The 17,733-nt window shown below is 47.0% G+C and overlaps 1 protein-coding gene across 2 annotated transcripts in view; it reads left to right on the top strand.

The window, feature by feature from the left end:
- The first annotated feature begins 441 nt into the window (after positions 1-441).
- LOC120948774 (neogenin) overlaps positions 442-17,733 on the top strand; it is a 125,471-nt gene continuing 108,179 nt past the window's right edge. The window contains exon 1 of one of the 2 annotated variants that reach the window (XM_040365478.2): positions 442-1,664. In XM_040365478.2, coding sequence (XP_040221412.2) covers positions 1,340-1,664 — 325 coding nt within the window. In that variant the 5' untranslated portion in view covers positions 442-1,339. The remainder of the gene's footprint in view (positions 1,665-17,733) is intronic. The other variant, XM_040365479.2, reaches the window with a different exon arrangement.

Raw genomic sequence — 17,733 nt, 5'->3', positions numbered from 1 at the left:
TTTTTGTTAATTTTATTCCTCAGCCAATCATTTGTGCATTCATTTGTAAAACTCATGTTCTATTTTTTTTCGATTAAACCGTTTTGCAGACCGCTTTGAATTAGTCCTCAGAATTAAATCGAATTCTCTTGGCACCTGCCCTCTATGCGACCAACACAACACAGGCATGCGATCTAAGTTCAATCACTGAGACTTGATTGTATTTTATAATATTTAAATTATTGTTTTCACTTCATTTCGATAGTTTGTCTTGATAATTGCATGAAAAACTGAAAGTTATTTAAATTTACGACTTGTATCATTTCCTTTTGAAATTGTGTTGTATGGGAATCAGCAATCAAATAGAAAGAGCAAGACAACCGTATATGCATCATCTTCCTTCTCTGTCGCCTTCGAATCCGTCAGTTGGGAGCTGTCAAACGGGCCATCTGTCAACTGGACGACGCTACCTTTTTCTATTGTTGTTCCAGCACGCAGCGAGAGCGGACGCACGCCCGAACGCGTCCCTGGCTTGGTGGTGGTGAACGAGCCCGTCGAAAAGCATTTCTCTGCCTAGCCATTAATCGCTCCTCGAAATAGAATTAACTAATTCTGTACTGTATAGTGTGTGCGGCTTTTGTGAAAAGTGTGTGCTTCGTGTGGCTTTCGTGCAGAAATCCTTCCACGCACACACACAATCGATGAACAAGCAAGCAGCAGCGGTTCCGTTCGCTTGTATCCCGTTTTTTTCGCGCTGTGAGCCGAAATCTCAATCCGGTTTTCGAGCCCAGAAGCTACGCAAAAGCTCCGGCAAATAGAACGAAAAAAAAAAATAACTCACCTTTACCACCGGCAGCCGATTTCATTGATAAAGTTTTGAAAGTGTGTTTGCTTGCGCCCGGTACGCGCTGTGACGAAATGTTTTGATGCGGCGGCGTTAAAGGGAGAAGAAAAGCAGCGTCTCCTCATGCGCTCTAAGGAGATTGGTTGAGAAACGTAGCGGGGCCAGTTGTGTTTGTGAACTAGGAGAACAGCAAGGTGTGGTGCCGCAACGCTGTTTTTTTTTCGTTGTTAGAAGAATTAGAAGAGAATTTTTGAATAATTGAAAAAAAGAAATAAAATTCAAAAAAGTATGTAATGTTTGCACAAGAAACGTAAAAGGAAAACGGGCACACAAAAAAGTGATGTCGTTTAGTTGGCTGGTGTGAGGAAGAAATGGTGCAGCTCGGCTGGTTGGGTTGAGCCAACAAGTGTGTTTATCAGAAAAGAAGAAATAAAAATTCCAACTCGATTGTGCGGTTGTGCAGATTAGCGCGGTTTCTTTGTGTGTGTGTAATATTTGTGTGTGTGCTTTGTGTGTATGTGTGTGTGCGCCCTTGGTTGTGCCCTATTTCGCCTGTATTTATGCGCCCATCGTGAGTGTCGATTGCAATTAGTGCAGCGCAGCATGAAGCCCTTCGGCGGTGCAGCTACGATGCAGCATCACGCCGGAAGTGGCTGCAACAATAGTGCATCATCATCATCACCAGCATCATCGCTTAGCAACGACGACAGCTGCAGCAGATGCGTCCGTCAGCGGCCGCCACCCAGTAGCAGCAGCAGCAGCAGCATGGCACGCCGGAATCTAATCGTATGCATGGCGACACTGTTTTCGCTAATGTTTACAAAATGTTACGCCAGTCAAGGTAAGCCAGTGAGTGGGGCGAGGAGGAGGAGGTGGGTGAAGGCATGGCAGTGGGGCCGATTGACGCCAGCCGCACGATGAGGTTGATGGATGATGGACCAGACGCAAGAGAAGGCGCAAAGACAAGACCCGCTGAGGCTTACATTACAACAAGACGCACCCGAGATCGATAACCCCTCCGCCTGGTCGGGGTGAAGCCGGTTTCCTTCGAACCACGAAATAACATAGACACACACACACACACACGGATTCTCTCTCTCTCTTTCCCTCGGTGCTAGTTGGTTTTGGTTTCGCTTGAATAGAGGGTTGAATAATTGCAAAGTCAAACAGCAGTTGCCTTTTTTGGGAAGGAAGCCGTTTGCCATGTGCCAGGGAACGGAGGGGGGAGTAAGGGGGAACTCAGATGTTACACGCTTTTTCGGAGCAGGTTTTAAGCCGACCAGCCGACCCGCGACGGGGCCAGCCCTGATGCTGCGGCATATGTTGTGTTTTATGTTGTCACACGTTTTGTTGTGCAGAAAAAGGGGGTGGTGGTGGTGGTGAGGGTGGGGGGAAACAAATCGTGCGGCTCACACAAAACTCCATCATTTCGGTGGGACTCGCGGCGAGTTTAATATAAAACCCCCGGGTTCGCGTTCGAAACGCGCGATTGCGCCTTGGTGGCTGTGGTGATGAGGTGCCATTGGTGGTGAAGGTGACAAAAGACAAATGAGCAAAGCATGTCCTCCTCCCTGCGCACTCCTTCTTTGTGCCCGCCGTCAGACGCAACATGGGATTGAGCATGGGATTGAGCATTGCTTGACGGGGAAATGGGTTAGTTCTCGTTTTGGGAGTCTCGAGGACACAAGTATAGTTGCTGTCTTCAATCAGGTTAATGATGTTGATTTTGAATTATAAAGCGATTCACATTAAAATGCTGTTTTGGGGATAAAAATACCCTGATTTTCAAAATCGTTTTTGTCAAAATCTTTCAAAATGTGTGTAGCTCCTCCGGATTATCGGGAAAGGAGTTTATTCTACAGGGCAGAATAAAAAAAGTATACCTTATTAGTAGCCCAGCGTATGAAATTGACTTAAAAGTAGACATCAATTATATTTTCTTTACTATTTGCGATTTTAATCAGCTACTTTCACAAACACCGTCGAAGAATTGATCGAACGATCGAACGATTGTTGCAGTTGCCTAGATACAACGGATGCTTTAATTTATTCCATGAGTATCCTGCTCAGACCGGCAGTTGCCGGTCTCGTAGTACAGTCGTCAACTCGAACGACTTAACAACATGTCCGTCATGGGTTCAATCCCCAAATAGACCGCGCCGCCATATGTAGGACTGACTATCCTGCTATGGGGGGAAATCAATAAGTCACTGCAAACCAAGCCCACAAGTGGGTACAGGCAGGCCTTGACCGACATCGGTTGTTGAGCCAAAGAAGAAGAGATCCTGCTCAGTTACGCGTACAATATGGCAAAATGTTCAAAAAATATCCAAGGAAACCACAATTTTATGTCATTTTCACAATCGTTACCAAGGTCTTTGAAAGAGAACAGGTTGATGCGTTTAGAGTTAATCGACAGACAGCCAGGGGAAAATTTTGACAGTTAAATTGAACATTGTTTATGTTTCGCGATGGACGATGCTATGAGTTGAATGAGAGTTTTGTTCAGCATTTTACACTTATTTCCTTTTAGAATATTATAAGAATTAGAATCCAATTAGAATATTACATGGCTGATACAATCTAATCTCTTTTATCATTCGTCGCCCACTACAAAAACCCAAGAAGTGATACATACATTAAAATCACCCTGAAATTATCAGTTTGCAATACGCTAAACAGGTTAGTTTCCTAGAATGGGTTAATCAATATTTCTTTGAGTAAATCGTTTGATTTGACAGAAAAGAATATTTTTTAACTATTTTAAGTTTGAGTATTGGCTTCAAACTAAAAGGCAAGCTTCCAGACATAAAGTAAGACTTAAATTTGAAATTTTGAGAAACAAAATTAGGAAGCTTTTGTAGGCCTAACCGTAGCCTAACCAAAAACTAATAAAAGCTGAGTTTCATCACTAAAAATGACAAATTATTCGTGTCCATATGCAATTTAGCATTCTATTGATAGGAATAGACATTAATTGGATACCATTTAACATTCCAAAACAGCAAAAGTGCTTAATTTTACAAACATTTCTCAATCATAAATCAGGACATTGCCTTCTGCATCAATCAGAGTCTCAATCAATATATTAGTCGTGTAAGCTTTAATTCCCTCCCAATGCTTTTCATCCAAAATGTTCAAACCATCCAGTACCGTTAAATAGTTCTTCACCCGTCTTTTTATCTGCCCCGTAAGGAATTCACAACATAAATCACACTCGTCCCCGAAAACTCTCGTATGTTCATCGAATTTTACCACAGAACGACATTTATAATAATCAACCTTTAGCCATGTGGAAGCTTACCATTGGTTCACCATTGCTTGCTGCGGGCCCTTAAGCTGCCCTTTTTTGGGCAAACCGATGGAAATGTATCATATTTCCTCATTTGCGGTATTTTTGTTGGGGGCTGGGAAGGAGCAGGCCATCAAGCATTTGATTGTCACCCATGTGTGTGCGCCTTTTCCGAGCCTAAACGGTTCGTCGATTTGTGTTGGTGTGGTTGGAATATTTGTCTGCTCGCTGCATGAGCGCTGGCCGCGTACGAGTTTTGCCCCCATATGAGAATGCCCCCCGATTGGGTTGGTCGTCTGTGTTCGATCGTTACCACTCTTCTCTTCTCTTGGCAACATACGCTGGCAGGCTGGGAGACAGGGTAAATGTAGTAATGATCAAGTTGTCCCCCCCCGCCATTCGTACGTTATTGCCCCACTGTCTGCTACTGCCACTTCGATCTGATCGAGCGTTGGGGGAATGGGTAACAAATGGTAATAAAATGAAGTAATTAGCCATGTTGGGATCGCGCTGGCGACGGTTGCAGGTGATAATCGGGTAGCGGATCAGCTAAATATCATTTAACCAGCGACAAGGGCGTGCTGCCCGACCGGGCCCTTTATCTTGCCCATTCTGATCGATGGCTGGTGGCGAATGGTGGTGGTGTGCTGGTGGTGCATAATGCATAACTTGCTTGCGAGCATTACTTTTGCGCGAAGGCTGCGGCCTGGCTCGTTGAAGGACGGGTGCGCTATGTGAGCCCCGTTTGTCGTGAGCTCTCTGGTCTCTGGTGAAAGGGGTTATTCTTTCCCTTTGGGAGCGTTGGCAAGAAGTGTCCAGAAATGGGACGCGCGTACCAAAAAAAGCGAACGCTCCCGATCGGCGGACCATATAGTCCCCCGCAATTTGGGCTCGAGAGGCGACTGTGCTGTCCTCCAAAAAAGGCAACACCGGGATATTGCAATGGTGCACAAACTGGACTGGATGGCAGAGATATCGTCGTCGCCGCCGTAGTAGTACAGTCACGCAAACGATCAGGCAGCGGCGCGGTACGGACCGCGCACGCCGAGCAAACAATTCGAAAGTCTTCGCAGAGTCCGTCCAGCAGTATGCCTTGAAAAGGCGGAGGAGGACGAACCAGTTTTGCGCACCACTGTGTGTACGCTGCTCTTCCTCGCAGCAGCAGGGGGTGGAGTGTGGCAGATTCCAGGCAGACGTCCCCGGCGTCAGGTTGTCGCTACCATCGATGGGTTATGCCCGATACACACGGGCAGCAGCAGTACACGACGGCGAGTCTATTTTGCACGGCACGCTGTTGCTGGCACAAAGCTCATCTTCTTGGCGGGCGGCAGGTGATGGTGGTTTGAATCCCAACGGCCAAGCTGCGGTAAACAAGTTTTGCGTCGGCATAACCGTCGTTGTCTCTTTACACGGAAACTTCTCGCCTCAAAACGCCATACTGCTGTTTGTCCTACGCAACAACGCGTTTACGCGTGGGACTTCAGAAGACTAAATCTCGCAGCCAGCGTCCAGCACATCCTTACATTTTGGGATGGAGTTTACACGAAGAAACGAAGGTTTCATTTCACTGGAATACAAAGCTTACACCTAAATCCGTTCTGCACTGGATTTTGTAGCAACCGGAGCAAGCTACAAACAGCTGTTTGTTTGTTCGACGAGAGCTCCGTGACGTGATAAGGGCTGTTACGCGTGTCGATCATCATGACTATTTAGCAGTGTTGAAGATGCAGCAGCAGTAGCAGGATGTGTTTGTGCGTATGAATCAGCGCGCTTAGCCGACATTTGCGCGCGGTTTTACACCGCAGTACCCTCCAGTTCCTCGAGAAGGGATTTCTTATCAGCGACGATGGTGATGGTAAAGTGATTGATTAGGAATGTGTAGTTAATATTTTCTGGAAGCAGTCCTACACGTGTACACGTACACAGGCCGTGGGTTGCGATAGTTCGGGTTTAGTGAAGTTGAAGCTTCATGCTGTGGGTCGAAGATTCAGTTACAGTACAGTTTGAGATTTTGGAGCAGAATTAATTCTCAGTAGGAAATCTGACTTCTGATTCTGACGACTAAAAATCACTCTGCAGCATCTACTTGCGGATTTTGAACTTCAGAAGAATTAAAGCGTGAGGGATCTGGGATTTCAATTTCTAATGTCTTGTGATCTTCCGAAAAGAGTATTTTGGGATAGCTTCAACCGTATTCTAAGCTTTATTTCCTGGAAACAGTTCTCCCAGCACACGTCCTTAGGTGGTCGATGTTTAGCTTGAAGTTTAGTGAAGTTGAAGCGCCATATGTCATACCGTGGGTAGAAGGTTCATGGAATCTAAACTGTAGAATTAGTCGTCAATGAAAATTCTTATATTCAAGAACGTTATCAGACGTCAGACTGAGGACTTAAAATGTGATTCTACATCTCTTGCTGATTTGGAACGAATTGAAATGTGAGGACCTGAGAATTCCTTCTCTACTGTCTTCTGATCCTCTCGTTAAGGTTTCAACCATATTCTGAGCTTCAAAACTTGTCTTCCAATGTTTTTTTTAATGCTCTTACAACGTCGCCAATGGTAATCTTACCAACTCCAACATCAACTTCAACTCCAAAGAGAATATTATTAAATCTCCATCTCCAAAACCAATGCCCACTTCGGTGCGCTGGTGTCACATCAAAGCATCAAAACGAACGAAATTCCACCCCTCTATATCTCTCATTGACCGCTTCTCCGTGAAAAAAGGTTTCTACAAAAGGTTGGAAATTAAAATTTTAATCAAACACATAAACCTGTGTCGCCATGAATACCGAACCGGATCCCCGTGGTCCATTAAAATCGCGCCGCCTCTCTCTCTCTCTCTCGAAACACGATTGGACGACGGCCACTGTTGCTGCTTTCCGCTGGTCGTCGTCGTTTTTGTTTGTTTGTTTGGGGCGCTTGTGATTGAGCAAATCATGCCAATAAAAGCTGCGGCTCTACACACTGGCCCCGGTGCAACGCAGTATTCAGGGACAGTGGGTGAGTTTGCCGTTTCGCGAATTTCGATGAACCCGGCTGGCCCAAATTCGGCGAAACAACAGCAACAACAAAACCCGGTCACACTCTCCTCCCGGGAAGGTTCCGATAAGTTTTCGTAACCCCCCGGCGTCGAAGGTTGATTAGGAAAAGTATTCCTGTCCCACCGTTTACAGCCTTCTTTCTTTACCCGTTTTTTTGTGTCTTTCGTCTGGCTTTGCTTAGTTTGGTGGAAGAGCAACCCTGGTAGACTGTGTGCTTATCATCATGGTTTGGGACGCCGTAACGCCTGCCTGCTGCTGGAGCACAAGCGCACTACGTCGAAGCTCGCAGATTCAGTCACTGGTTTGCTGTTGTTCATTGTGATAACGAGTCTTTGAGGTGTTTAGATGTATCATCACAGCAAAACACACACACACCGAGAGGTTGACGGGTGGTGGCATGTAAGCATTCTTGTAGTGGAAATCAGTCCAAAACTATCATCGGCTCCTTAAAAGTCTCTGAACGGTGGTGTGTCATGTTTGTCTTTGGAACAGTAGCAATAGCACAATGTTTGGTTTTGTCGGACCTAGAATCAAATCACTCGATCTGAAGGACCGCATTCGTCGTGTGTGGCACAAAAGCTTTAAATTCTTCCAGCATGTTGTTCCGAATGCGTCCTAAAGTCAATCAAACCCCACCACCACGTCCTAACATGCCGTCATCGATCCCATACCGATGTCTTGTTTTCAATGCAAATCAGATGATTGATGTTGTTTCAATATTATTTCTTCGGCCACCATCACCACCACCATCTCCTTTTTCGGCATCGCTTGATTTTGTGTGTTTGGCCTGCTTGGTGGTGTGTGATAGTGTGTTGTTTGGTTGACTGATAATTTATGCCATTATGCCAAACGTGTATGGTAAAGCGAAGCTCTCCCTTCCCCTTCGCTGGGACTGGAAATTGTTGTCTTATGACAATTTTATGTTGTTATTTCTCTATTCGCCCGACTGCCATTTCCCTTTATGGTAGAAGGTCTTTTCGTTTGTTTTTTATTCTTCTGCTTCTCCTTTCTATGGGACATTGCGGCAAGCGGGCCGGTTGAAAGCAAATTCCTCCACATCAATGCAGCTGCCACTGTGCCAGTTTGGAATGGGTGGTGTTGCCGATCAAACGGCAGCAATAAATCGATCAAATCTCAGCTCAGAGAGCTTGGATTTGTGGGACCGCGTGCTAAATCAATGCTCGCACTGCTATCAGAAACGTGATAACTTACTCTTATCACAACACACATTGGTTGGATTTGGGGGAGGACCTATCTTTGCCAAAAATTATTTGATAGAGAGAGAGAGAGAGACCGAAGAAGAGAGACATTTCCGTTGGCACTAAGCCAAAACAAATATAAGATATCATTACAAGCGACAGCGATGGAATATTGCCCATTTTGAATTGATGTCTCGTTTGCGGAATGAAACACTGGCAGAGCATGATATGACTTGTCGCAAGTACATTCCGCACATGAAACAATCGGCCAATGTTTGACGCGTTCTGGTTGGGACATGTTGAGAAGCTACTTGAACGGCAGAAAGATATTAAAGCTGCAGTTGTGCTTAGCTCATCACGACAAGCTTTGTTGTCCGTGACACCTGTCGTTATCGGCATTAGCACACCAGCCATTGGAGATATCTTGAGAGTTGCCTAACGCATATCTTTATGTTTTTGATAAACTACACTCTACAATGACACCAACATACCACAGAGCTGTTGTGGTTTAGAGACGAACCTGCATTGTCTAGTAAGGTCAACTGCGATTCTCATAACCCATTTGACAAGGGGGATAATGATGATACTGAAGAACTGATAAGACCTTGGACGGGGTCCGATTGGGGTGTAAACAAATCACATTCTGTTTGGGAATTAAAGCCCCCTCCTAATCCATCGCTTCCTGTGATAGGTTCGATAGTGCCAAACCCACGCTGGATAGGTGAAAAGTAATCTCTAAAAAGCACGCCACACGCTTAGTAAGTCAAACGCCGTTATGGTGTGCTTTGGGAGTGTCCTTTGCTTTCAGTCTCCCTCCCTGCGATTAAATCGATTTAGTTCGATGGGTGCGTATCGTGAAGGTGTTAGATTGCGATTTGATTAGCTCGTTTTTATCGGTTCCTTGCGCTCAGCAAACAGGGGGTAGTACACACACACGGGCAACGAAGGTGTAGTATGCAAAGCCCTTTATGCCAAAAAAAGGAGTGGAAAGGGAGCATATGTGTGTAGTTGGGGAATGAGAGTTCATTTCATAAAACGGACACGTAGCGGGTGCTGATGGTTGGCTTCTGGTGGATTTATTTGTGACACAACAACCACAACCGGTGGCCGCTGCTGTTATCGGAAATTGGATATAGGAGTTCTTTAGCGATCGCATTTAGAAAGGAAATGAATAAACGAAGCAGTGGCAGCGGGGTAGATAAGAGGTGTAATTTGAGTGTGATTTTCTTTGTTGGTGTGGCGTGGCTCAATTGGTATGCGAAAGTTTGTGCGGTCAATAAAGTTTAAGCTAATGTGATGGCTTTTTGAAAACGCCCAAATCGTGCTTGAAATAGCGAGAAGAGTACGTGTTGTGTTTTTGGAAACAATTTGTCATAAAATGTGTTGAAAGATCAGATTGTCTGGAATGAGTCTTTGCCAATATGTTCCTCCTATTCTACTCTATTTTGTTACCCCCTTCTTCTTTATGCTTCCTAAAGAGCACCCAATTCGTGCTGGCATACGCTTTCCAGCATGGGATTATACGTCATTTATTCAGCAATTGGGATTTACACATTCCCATGAAGCACTCGAAGCTGGGGACGGAATTGTGACGGCTCTGTGTTGGAGCTCCCAGCAGTTTAAACGCACATGTCTGCCGTCGGTCTCTTTCCGTGAACTTTGACGATCTATTAACGATTGCGCGCGCCCCATTTCTAAATCAAACTCCAGTAACTTCCAACAAATTTTCGCCATGTTTTACGTGTCTTTCCCTTCTGTGTCTCGACAACACAGCGCGCGATTAGCATAACGGAATTGAACGGTCTTCGCACTCCTCTGGTGGGTTAATATGTGTCTGTGTCTCGGCTATAGTGCTTCAGGTCTTCAGTCAGGGTCGGCTACTACTGGGTCTGACGGACGCAGCAGCGTGCACAGCGAGCGAGAATGTCAGCAATTCAATTTGAATAATTTCATTCAACCGCTGCTACCGGCCCCGTGGTCGTCGCACATTTGTGTGTTGTGTGGTTGGCGCCCTCCCGGTCCTTACATGACAACGACGACGCCGCCACTGCCGCCGTTGACGACATGGTCTTTTCGCAAATGGTATTAAACCATTTGTGAGCCGCGCGGGTGGTTGCTGTTGTCCGTTCGCGCAATAGCGTTTTCTGGACGAGATTTGGTCGGCGCATTAAACGCGGATCAACCGTTCGGAATCGCGCGAAAGCGTGCTCAGAACTCAGCGTTGATAAGAATCAATGAGGAGCGAGGTAAAGTGTGAAGTTACTACAATCCTCTTTAGCATAGGGACTGAGATATTGGAACTGGAATTGGTGTGTCCTGGAGGGAACAAAGAAGGGCCTGGGGTGTCGCTGTAAAAGTTGCTCATGAATGTCCTCCATTCTCGTGTGCACCGGGGGACATGGACATTTCTGGTTATGTTTGACTACCATCCCTCCGCTTACTGTTCTTTTCTGAGATTGGGACACCCATTTCCACACACACATAATACTCCGTTGCGCAGAAGCGTGCACAGGAATGTGCTTGACCAGCGTTTTTGTTGGGGGTTTCGTCGAAAAACTGAAAACCTCCAATAAATTTCCTGCCTCCGGTTTGTCGTGTGCCACTAGCAGCTCATCAGACGTTCTCCAAAACAGTTTGTGTCCTTCCCAAAAAAAACAGGGGACATAAAGTTTTATGGCAAAAAATAGCCTTCTCGCGTATCACGACGTCGCTTTTCATCGACCCCCCGAGCACCCTTCCGCGGGGTGACAATGTCGGTGGTGGACAAGTTGTTATAGGCGTTGGTTTTGGCGCTTTCCCTGGACATTCCCGCATCGGTCGTGATCGTCATGCCCGCTTAATGGAAAGGCTACGGGAAAACACATGTTCTACCCTTTGCCCGTGTTCGAAAAGCCCTTTCACACTGACTGGTAGTCTTGTCTACTGGTCTTGTGGTCGGTCCTGGTAGTAGCCCCCATAATACAAAAAGTTCTCATAAGCGACAAGCCACTGCCTACTCCACCAAAAAAATAAAAGCCCATAACTCTTCCGTTGGACTTCGGGAGGACGGTCTGTGTTCTGGATAGGAAGCAATAAAAAGCAATTCATCAGCCGTTGTGGAGGCTCCTCTACGTCGGGTTCTAGTGCGTACCGCAAACGAATCGAACCGCTGTGGTACACTGTGGTACCGACTATCCCCACGACTAATTGATGAATATTAGCCCGCTTGTTGTGTTGGTCCGAAGGTCCAGGCAAATCCTTCCCCTTCGCCTTGTGCTATTGTTACGCGAGCGCGCACGGATAAAACGCGTTTGGATGCGATGTTGTTGAACGACTCTCCTCGGCGGCGCCGTCAGTCGTTGTCCCTGGAATAATCACTTCAGCAGCAGTGCAGTATGCACTCTCTCTCTCGCGCTGTTTGGGTTCTTCTATACTTCTGGTCGCGTTGCTGAATTAGCTGATCCTTCGTATCTTGCTCGCTGCAGTAATGCTCTCGTGTGCTGCTGTGCCGCTGGGGTACCGGATACAATATCACGATGAGTAGGAGTAGAATGATGATGATGATGAGCTGCTTTTCATCTTCGGATGACAGTTTCCATCAGGGCGTGCGTGTACGTTCGCGTACTCTGCTGGGTCGTGTTGAAGCTTGGCTTTAGCGCGCGGATTTTGTGTAGGACCGCACGGGCTTATCGCTGCTAGAACACACAGCCAGTTCATGTCCGCGCATCGTAGATGATGAAGAAAGGGAACAAAAAAGGTACAGAATTTGAATTGGTGTTTATTAGCCGGTTGCTGGGCTCGTTGCTGCCCGTCGCATTGGAGGCAATAAATCAATTTTCGTGTGCATCTCACGTTCTTCAGGAGAGGGAATGGGCATGGGTACTGTCAACGACGGACGGCGAATGTTCATTTCGCTGTCGAGATAGATGGCACAGCACTGTATGGTGTTGGGTTGATGAAAGATACTTCCTTTAGGTGTAGGGTAGGAGATGGAGTTCCTATTTTCATGTATTTCTGTATGTCTAGTCTACAACTTTAGGCAACGTTATTGAGAATCATATTTTAAAATTATTTTTTGAAACAATTAAAATGACACTATTAGGGATTTTATTGCAAAAATAATAAATAATAAACAGGATAATCATCGGACTTCAGCACTTTCAAACGGAAGTGGGTAAAAAATCATATTCCTCTCCTGTTGTGGCAATATTTGGGGTCCGTTTTTGCTCCCAAAAGGCACCAAATTGCGTGCAAATTAGATTGCGATTTGTGATAGCATTGCAGCATTCTTCTCTCTCGGGGTTTTACTTTTCCAAATAAATTGCACCCCATACACACACAAATAGCGCATCCTGTTGTCTGTTTATGGGTGTTTGTGGTGCCTCACATCGCTCCCATTCCCCCCCCTTGGGGAGCACGAGTCCCAAGGCGCCGTATTGCCATAATTGAATATGCAATTGCAAAATGGCATTGTAGAGCGTTTTTGTTTAAATTATGTTTTCCGCGCAAAATCTATTTCTCTTTGCAATGAGCAGCCAACGCGTTGTTTGTTTAAAATTCAAAATTAATAAACACAAATGCATTCAGAAAAGGACCGCTAAACAGATGAAGCTTCACACAAGCTCGCTTCATTTAACACCTAATCCGTGAACTGGAATAATGCCCGGTTGAATGGCGGGCGGGGTTTGGTGAGAGCCTTCCCCTCGCTATTTGCATGCTGTAGGTCTGAATGGCGCAAATTTAATTCGGCACTACGGCCGCGCGCTATTTACCCCCCCCCCCCCCCCCCACCCACCCGCAATTAACAACAATGTAGGATGGAACAGTGAGCCCGAGACACTTTTTACGCGCTCTTTTGCAACCCATTCAGCGCTCCTTAACACTGTCAATTACATCGAATGCTGTGAGAGACAAGGAGAGAGAGAGGGAGGGAATGTGGTGGAATTTCCATCCCAAATGGCAAACCCATGACGCTATGTCAAATCGCGCCGGTTGTTTGTGCCTTTGGAGGAAGCCTTCGAACCGTCCTGTGGATGTGATAATCCGGGATAAATATGCAAATTAGCAAATAATTATAGCGAATTGAATTTCTATTATCACTGGCGTCCGTCGCGCCCTACCCGGGTCATCGCTACGGGTGGAAAAGCATTTTGTGCGCATCATAAAACCCGTGCCGTGGGGTTGTACGCGAACGCGCGTTCGTTCACGTAGCACACACAAACACGATGGTGTGGCATTATCAACCGCCATTGCTGGTGAACACCTTCTGGGCAAGGATAATGCAGGAATTCGACAGCGATAGAGAGTGATAGAGAGCGGAAGAGAAAAAGAAAGAGAGAGAGAACGGTTTTATGGTGGAATGGGTGGTTCATAAAATTGTGCTATTATTATTTGTTTATTAGTCGGTTGTTTGCGGGGCACGTTGGCTGGGGTTGAGAGAACGCAAAGTGAAGCCATAATTTGCATCTGGTTCTGGTGTGTGGCTCTTGCTGCTGGGCGCGTACCTTGCGCAGAACCAGGACCGAGGCTCTATCCAACTGACTAGGTGGACGTTGTCGAAGTCATCGGGCGCCATCGTGCCATGGGCTACAAATGTCTCTACTTCATTAAACTACCATCGGGTGTGATGGATGGGCCTGATGGGACAGGCACACACAACAACACACAGAGGGCAGAGGATACTATGCAAATGATAAGCGAATGAGGGATATGCAAAAAACACAGATGCATTAGTACATGGTGTTGCGATGCAACCGATTCTTTCTACCCAGAGATCAATTAAACGTTTTTTAGCCGAATTTTGAATGGTATAATTTATTACAATTCGCAAGGTGGCGCTAAAAAATCACGTGCGTATGCTCGGGTGCGCGAAGGAATCTGCCCGTCATCCTGCTGCTCCGGTCATTCCCCCTAAGGGCTTCGGCTCGTGCCGTCGCTGGTCGGTTTTCGATAAGCCGATTAATTTCGAAGCGACCGACAGCGCCATCTATCGCGTGACCCGTGCAAGGAGGCTTTTGCATCTAAATTGACGGTTGACGGCGTCAACACTGGCCCCCAGTGTTTGTAAACATTGCAAACACTTTCATGCGGATACGTCAATTACTGCTATCTTGACAGCCGGCCTTTCGATTATTTTTCCGGATGCCGTTTGCACGTGTACTCGTCTGACCGCGCCGTCTCTCGATACGATGGCTCGAACTACGCGTCCCTTTGGCCAGCATCCGCGCGGGAGTGTTTCGTCAACGATTAGCACCACGTCGCCCACCGTAATAGGTTTCACGGTGTCAAACCACTTGGTCCGCTTGGTAAGAGTGGGCAGGTAGCACGACACCCACTTTCGCCAGAAGATATCGGCGTACACCTGTGACGTCTTCCAGGTGTTTTTTATAGACTCGGCCGACACATCGTAGCTGGTTATCGGCTTGGCCCCGCACGAGGATCCGAGAAGGAAGTGGTTTGGCGTAAGTGGGGAGTCCTCTTCACGATCAACCGGAACATCTGTAAGAGGACGAGAATTGATGATAAATTCAACTTCCATCAACCAACTGTTGAACACCGCATCTGATGGATGTTTGGTAAACTGAATGTTTGCCAATGTTTTCTTCACCGATTGTACGAGCCGCTCCCAGGCACCTCCAAAATGCGGTGCTCCTGGCGGATTGAAGGTCCACTTTACGCTGGTGAGGTTCAGCTCCTCGACGATCTTACTCATGTTTATATCTTTTAGCCCTTCCTGGAGTTCCCGATTGGCGCCGACGAAGTTGGTACCCCGGTCAGATACTATCTCGTTTGGTGTTCCTCGGCGAGCTATGAAGTTGCGGAGGGCGAGGATGCAGGAACTAGTGGACAGTGTATGCGCGACTTCAATGTGTATCGCCCGCACCACCAGACAGGTAAAGAGAACTCCCCATCTTTTCTCCGTTTTCCTACCGTTTACTACCGTGAACGGTCCAAAATAGTCCACTCCGGTAAAGGTGAAGGGTCGAGTGCAGGGCGACAAGCGGCATTCCGGTAGTTCTCCCATCATCGGTACATTCGGTTTCGCCTTTTTTATTCGGCATAGCTGGCACCTAGCCCGCACTCGACCACACGCTGCTCTTAGTGCGGGAATATCGTACCGTTGGCGAACTTCATTTATTAGGACAAGGTGGTTCGCGTGTCGATATTTTCGGTGGTAGAAATCGATGATCAGGTCCGTGACGAAATTAGCTTTGGGCAGGATCACCGGACGTTTTGTATCTTCGCTAATGAATGAGCACGCGTCGATTCTACCTTTGACCCTAAGGACACCATCTCGATCCATGTAGGGGCTTCTTTTGCGCAGCGGACTAGAGCGATGAACGAAAAGTGTGGGCTCGGCGTTGTCTCTGGCTTTATGAAGGATGCGGTATTCTTCCGGATATACCATCTGTTGCACCTCTCGCAATATACTTCTCTCCGCCTGCTGCAGTTCTGCGATGCTTAGGGGACCGAACGATCGTCCATCCTTTTGACTTTTGGGCACCTTGCAGTTGTTGATGAAACGCCACACGTATCCCATAGCGTTTTTTAGTTTAAGCCATCGCGAAAATCGTTCCGCTTCGAACACCGGCACCTTGACGACATGATTGCAAACAGTTTTTCGAATCTCCTCGTTTGTTGTTCGCTCGCTCATGGTCAGTTTAGGCCATTCCGACTCTGGTTGGCTAAGAAAGGATGGTCCTGTAAACCAGTCGCTGCTTGTGAGATGGTGGCCAAGTTTTGACCATTTGGTCCCTTCATCCGCGACGTTGTATTTCGTGGGCACCCAGCGCCATTCGTGGGGATCTGTAGCTTCTAGTATTGCGCCAGTTCGATGTGCCACGAACGTACTGTATTTTCTATGGTCCGAATTGATCCAAAGGATAACATCCTTCGAGTCGGTCCAGAAGAACCGTTCCGAAATCTTCTCTCGATGGGCATCGGCTATACTTTTCGCAAGTTTTGTACCCAGTACAGCGGCTTGTAGTTCGAGGCGAGGCACTGATAGATACTTTAACGGCGCTACGCGGGTCTTGGCTCCCACGAGAGTTATCTCTGCGTCGCTATCCCGATAGTAGCGAAAGTAGGCCACGGCAGTTAATCCGTCCTTCCCAGCGTCTACAAAGACGTGCAGCTGCAGTTTACACTTCTCCAGTGGTAGCGAAAGTCGGTAACACCGCGGGATTCTAATCGCTTCTAGGTGAGGGAGGCAGCTGATCCATTCCACCCACTTTCCTTGAAGATCTGTTGGGATGGGTTCATCCCATCCGGCTCCACTTCTCCATATCTCTTGCAGCAAGACCTTTAAGTAGAAAAGTAGACCGGCGATCAAACCTAATGGGTCGTAAATTCTCATCAATACTTGGAGGACTTCTCGTTTCGTAGGGACAATCTTCCCTTGTAGAAGTTCCAAATCGTGAGCGGGAGCCCTGAACCGAAATGTATCCGCTTGGGTGTCCCACCACATTCCCAGGATCTTCTGCGCCACGGGTGTGGCACTAATGTCTAGATCTTTGTGTGTCTGGCCGCCTTCGTCTACACAGCTAAGGACTTCTCGATTGTTCGATAACCAGTTATGTAGCAGGAAACCTCCATCTTCATGTATTTCTGTTATCTGTCGTGCTAGTTGTTTTGCTTCGTCGACAGTTTCTGTACTAACGAGCAGGTCATCGACGTAGTGATCGCTCTTTACGGATTCTACTGCGCGCGGGTATAACGAAGCGTATCTGTCCGCGTTCGTATTTTTTACAAACTGCGCGCAGCTCGGTGAACACGCTGCTCCAAACGTCATCCGCATCATCACGTATTCGTCGATTTCTTGATCGTCCCGCCAACGCCACAAAAACCGTTGACTGGTATACGCATACCAGACTGGTATACGCATACTCCGCACCGATGATGGGAGAACTACCGGAATGCCGCTTGTCGCCCTGCACTCGACCCTTCACCTTTACCGGAGTGGACTATTTTGGACCGTTCACGGTAGTAAACGGTAGGAAAACGGAGAAAAGATGGGGAGTTCTCTTTACCTGTCTGGTGGTGCGGGCGATACACATTGAAGTCGCGCATACACTGTCCACTAGTTCCTGCATCCTCGCCCTCCGCAACTTCATAGCTCGCCGAGGAACACCAAACGAGATAGTATCTGACCGGGGTACCAACTTCGTCGGCGCCAATCGGGAACTCCAGGAAGGGCTAAAAGATATAAACATGAGTAAGATCGTCGAGGAGCTGAACCTCACCAGCGTAAAGTGGACCTTCAATCCGCCAGGAGCACCGCATTTTGGAGGTGCCTGGGAGCGGCTCGTACAATCGGTGAAGAAAACATTGGCAAACATTCAGTTTACCAAACATCCATCAGATGCGGTGTTCAACAGTTGGTTGATGGAAGTTGAA

Source organism: Anopheles coluzzii, chromosome 2 (genome assembly GCF_943734685.1).
Source record: "Anopheles coluzzii chromosome 2, AcolN3, whole genome shotgun sequence".
NCBI lineage: Eukaryota > Metazoa > Arthropoda > Insecta > Diptera > Culicidae > Anopheles > Anopheles coluzzii.
Note: the sequence above shows the minus strand (reverse complement) of the source record. Positions and strands in the feature narration are given on the sequence as shown.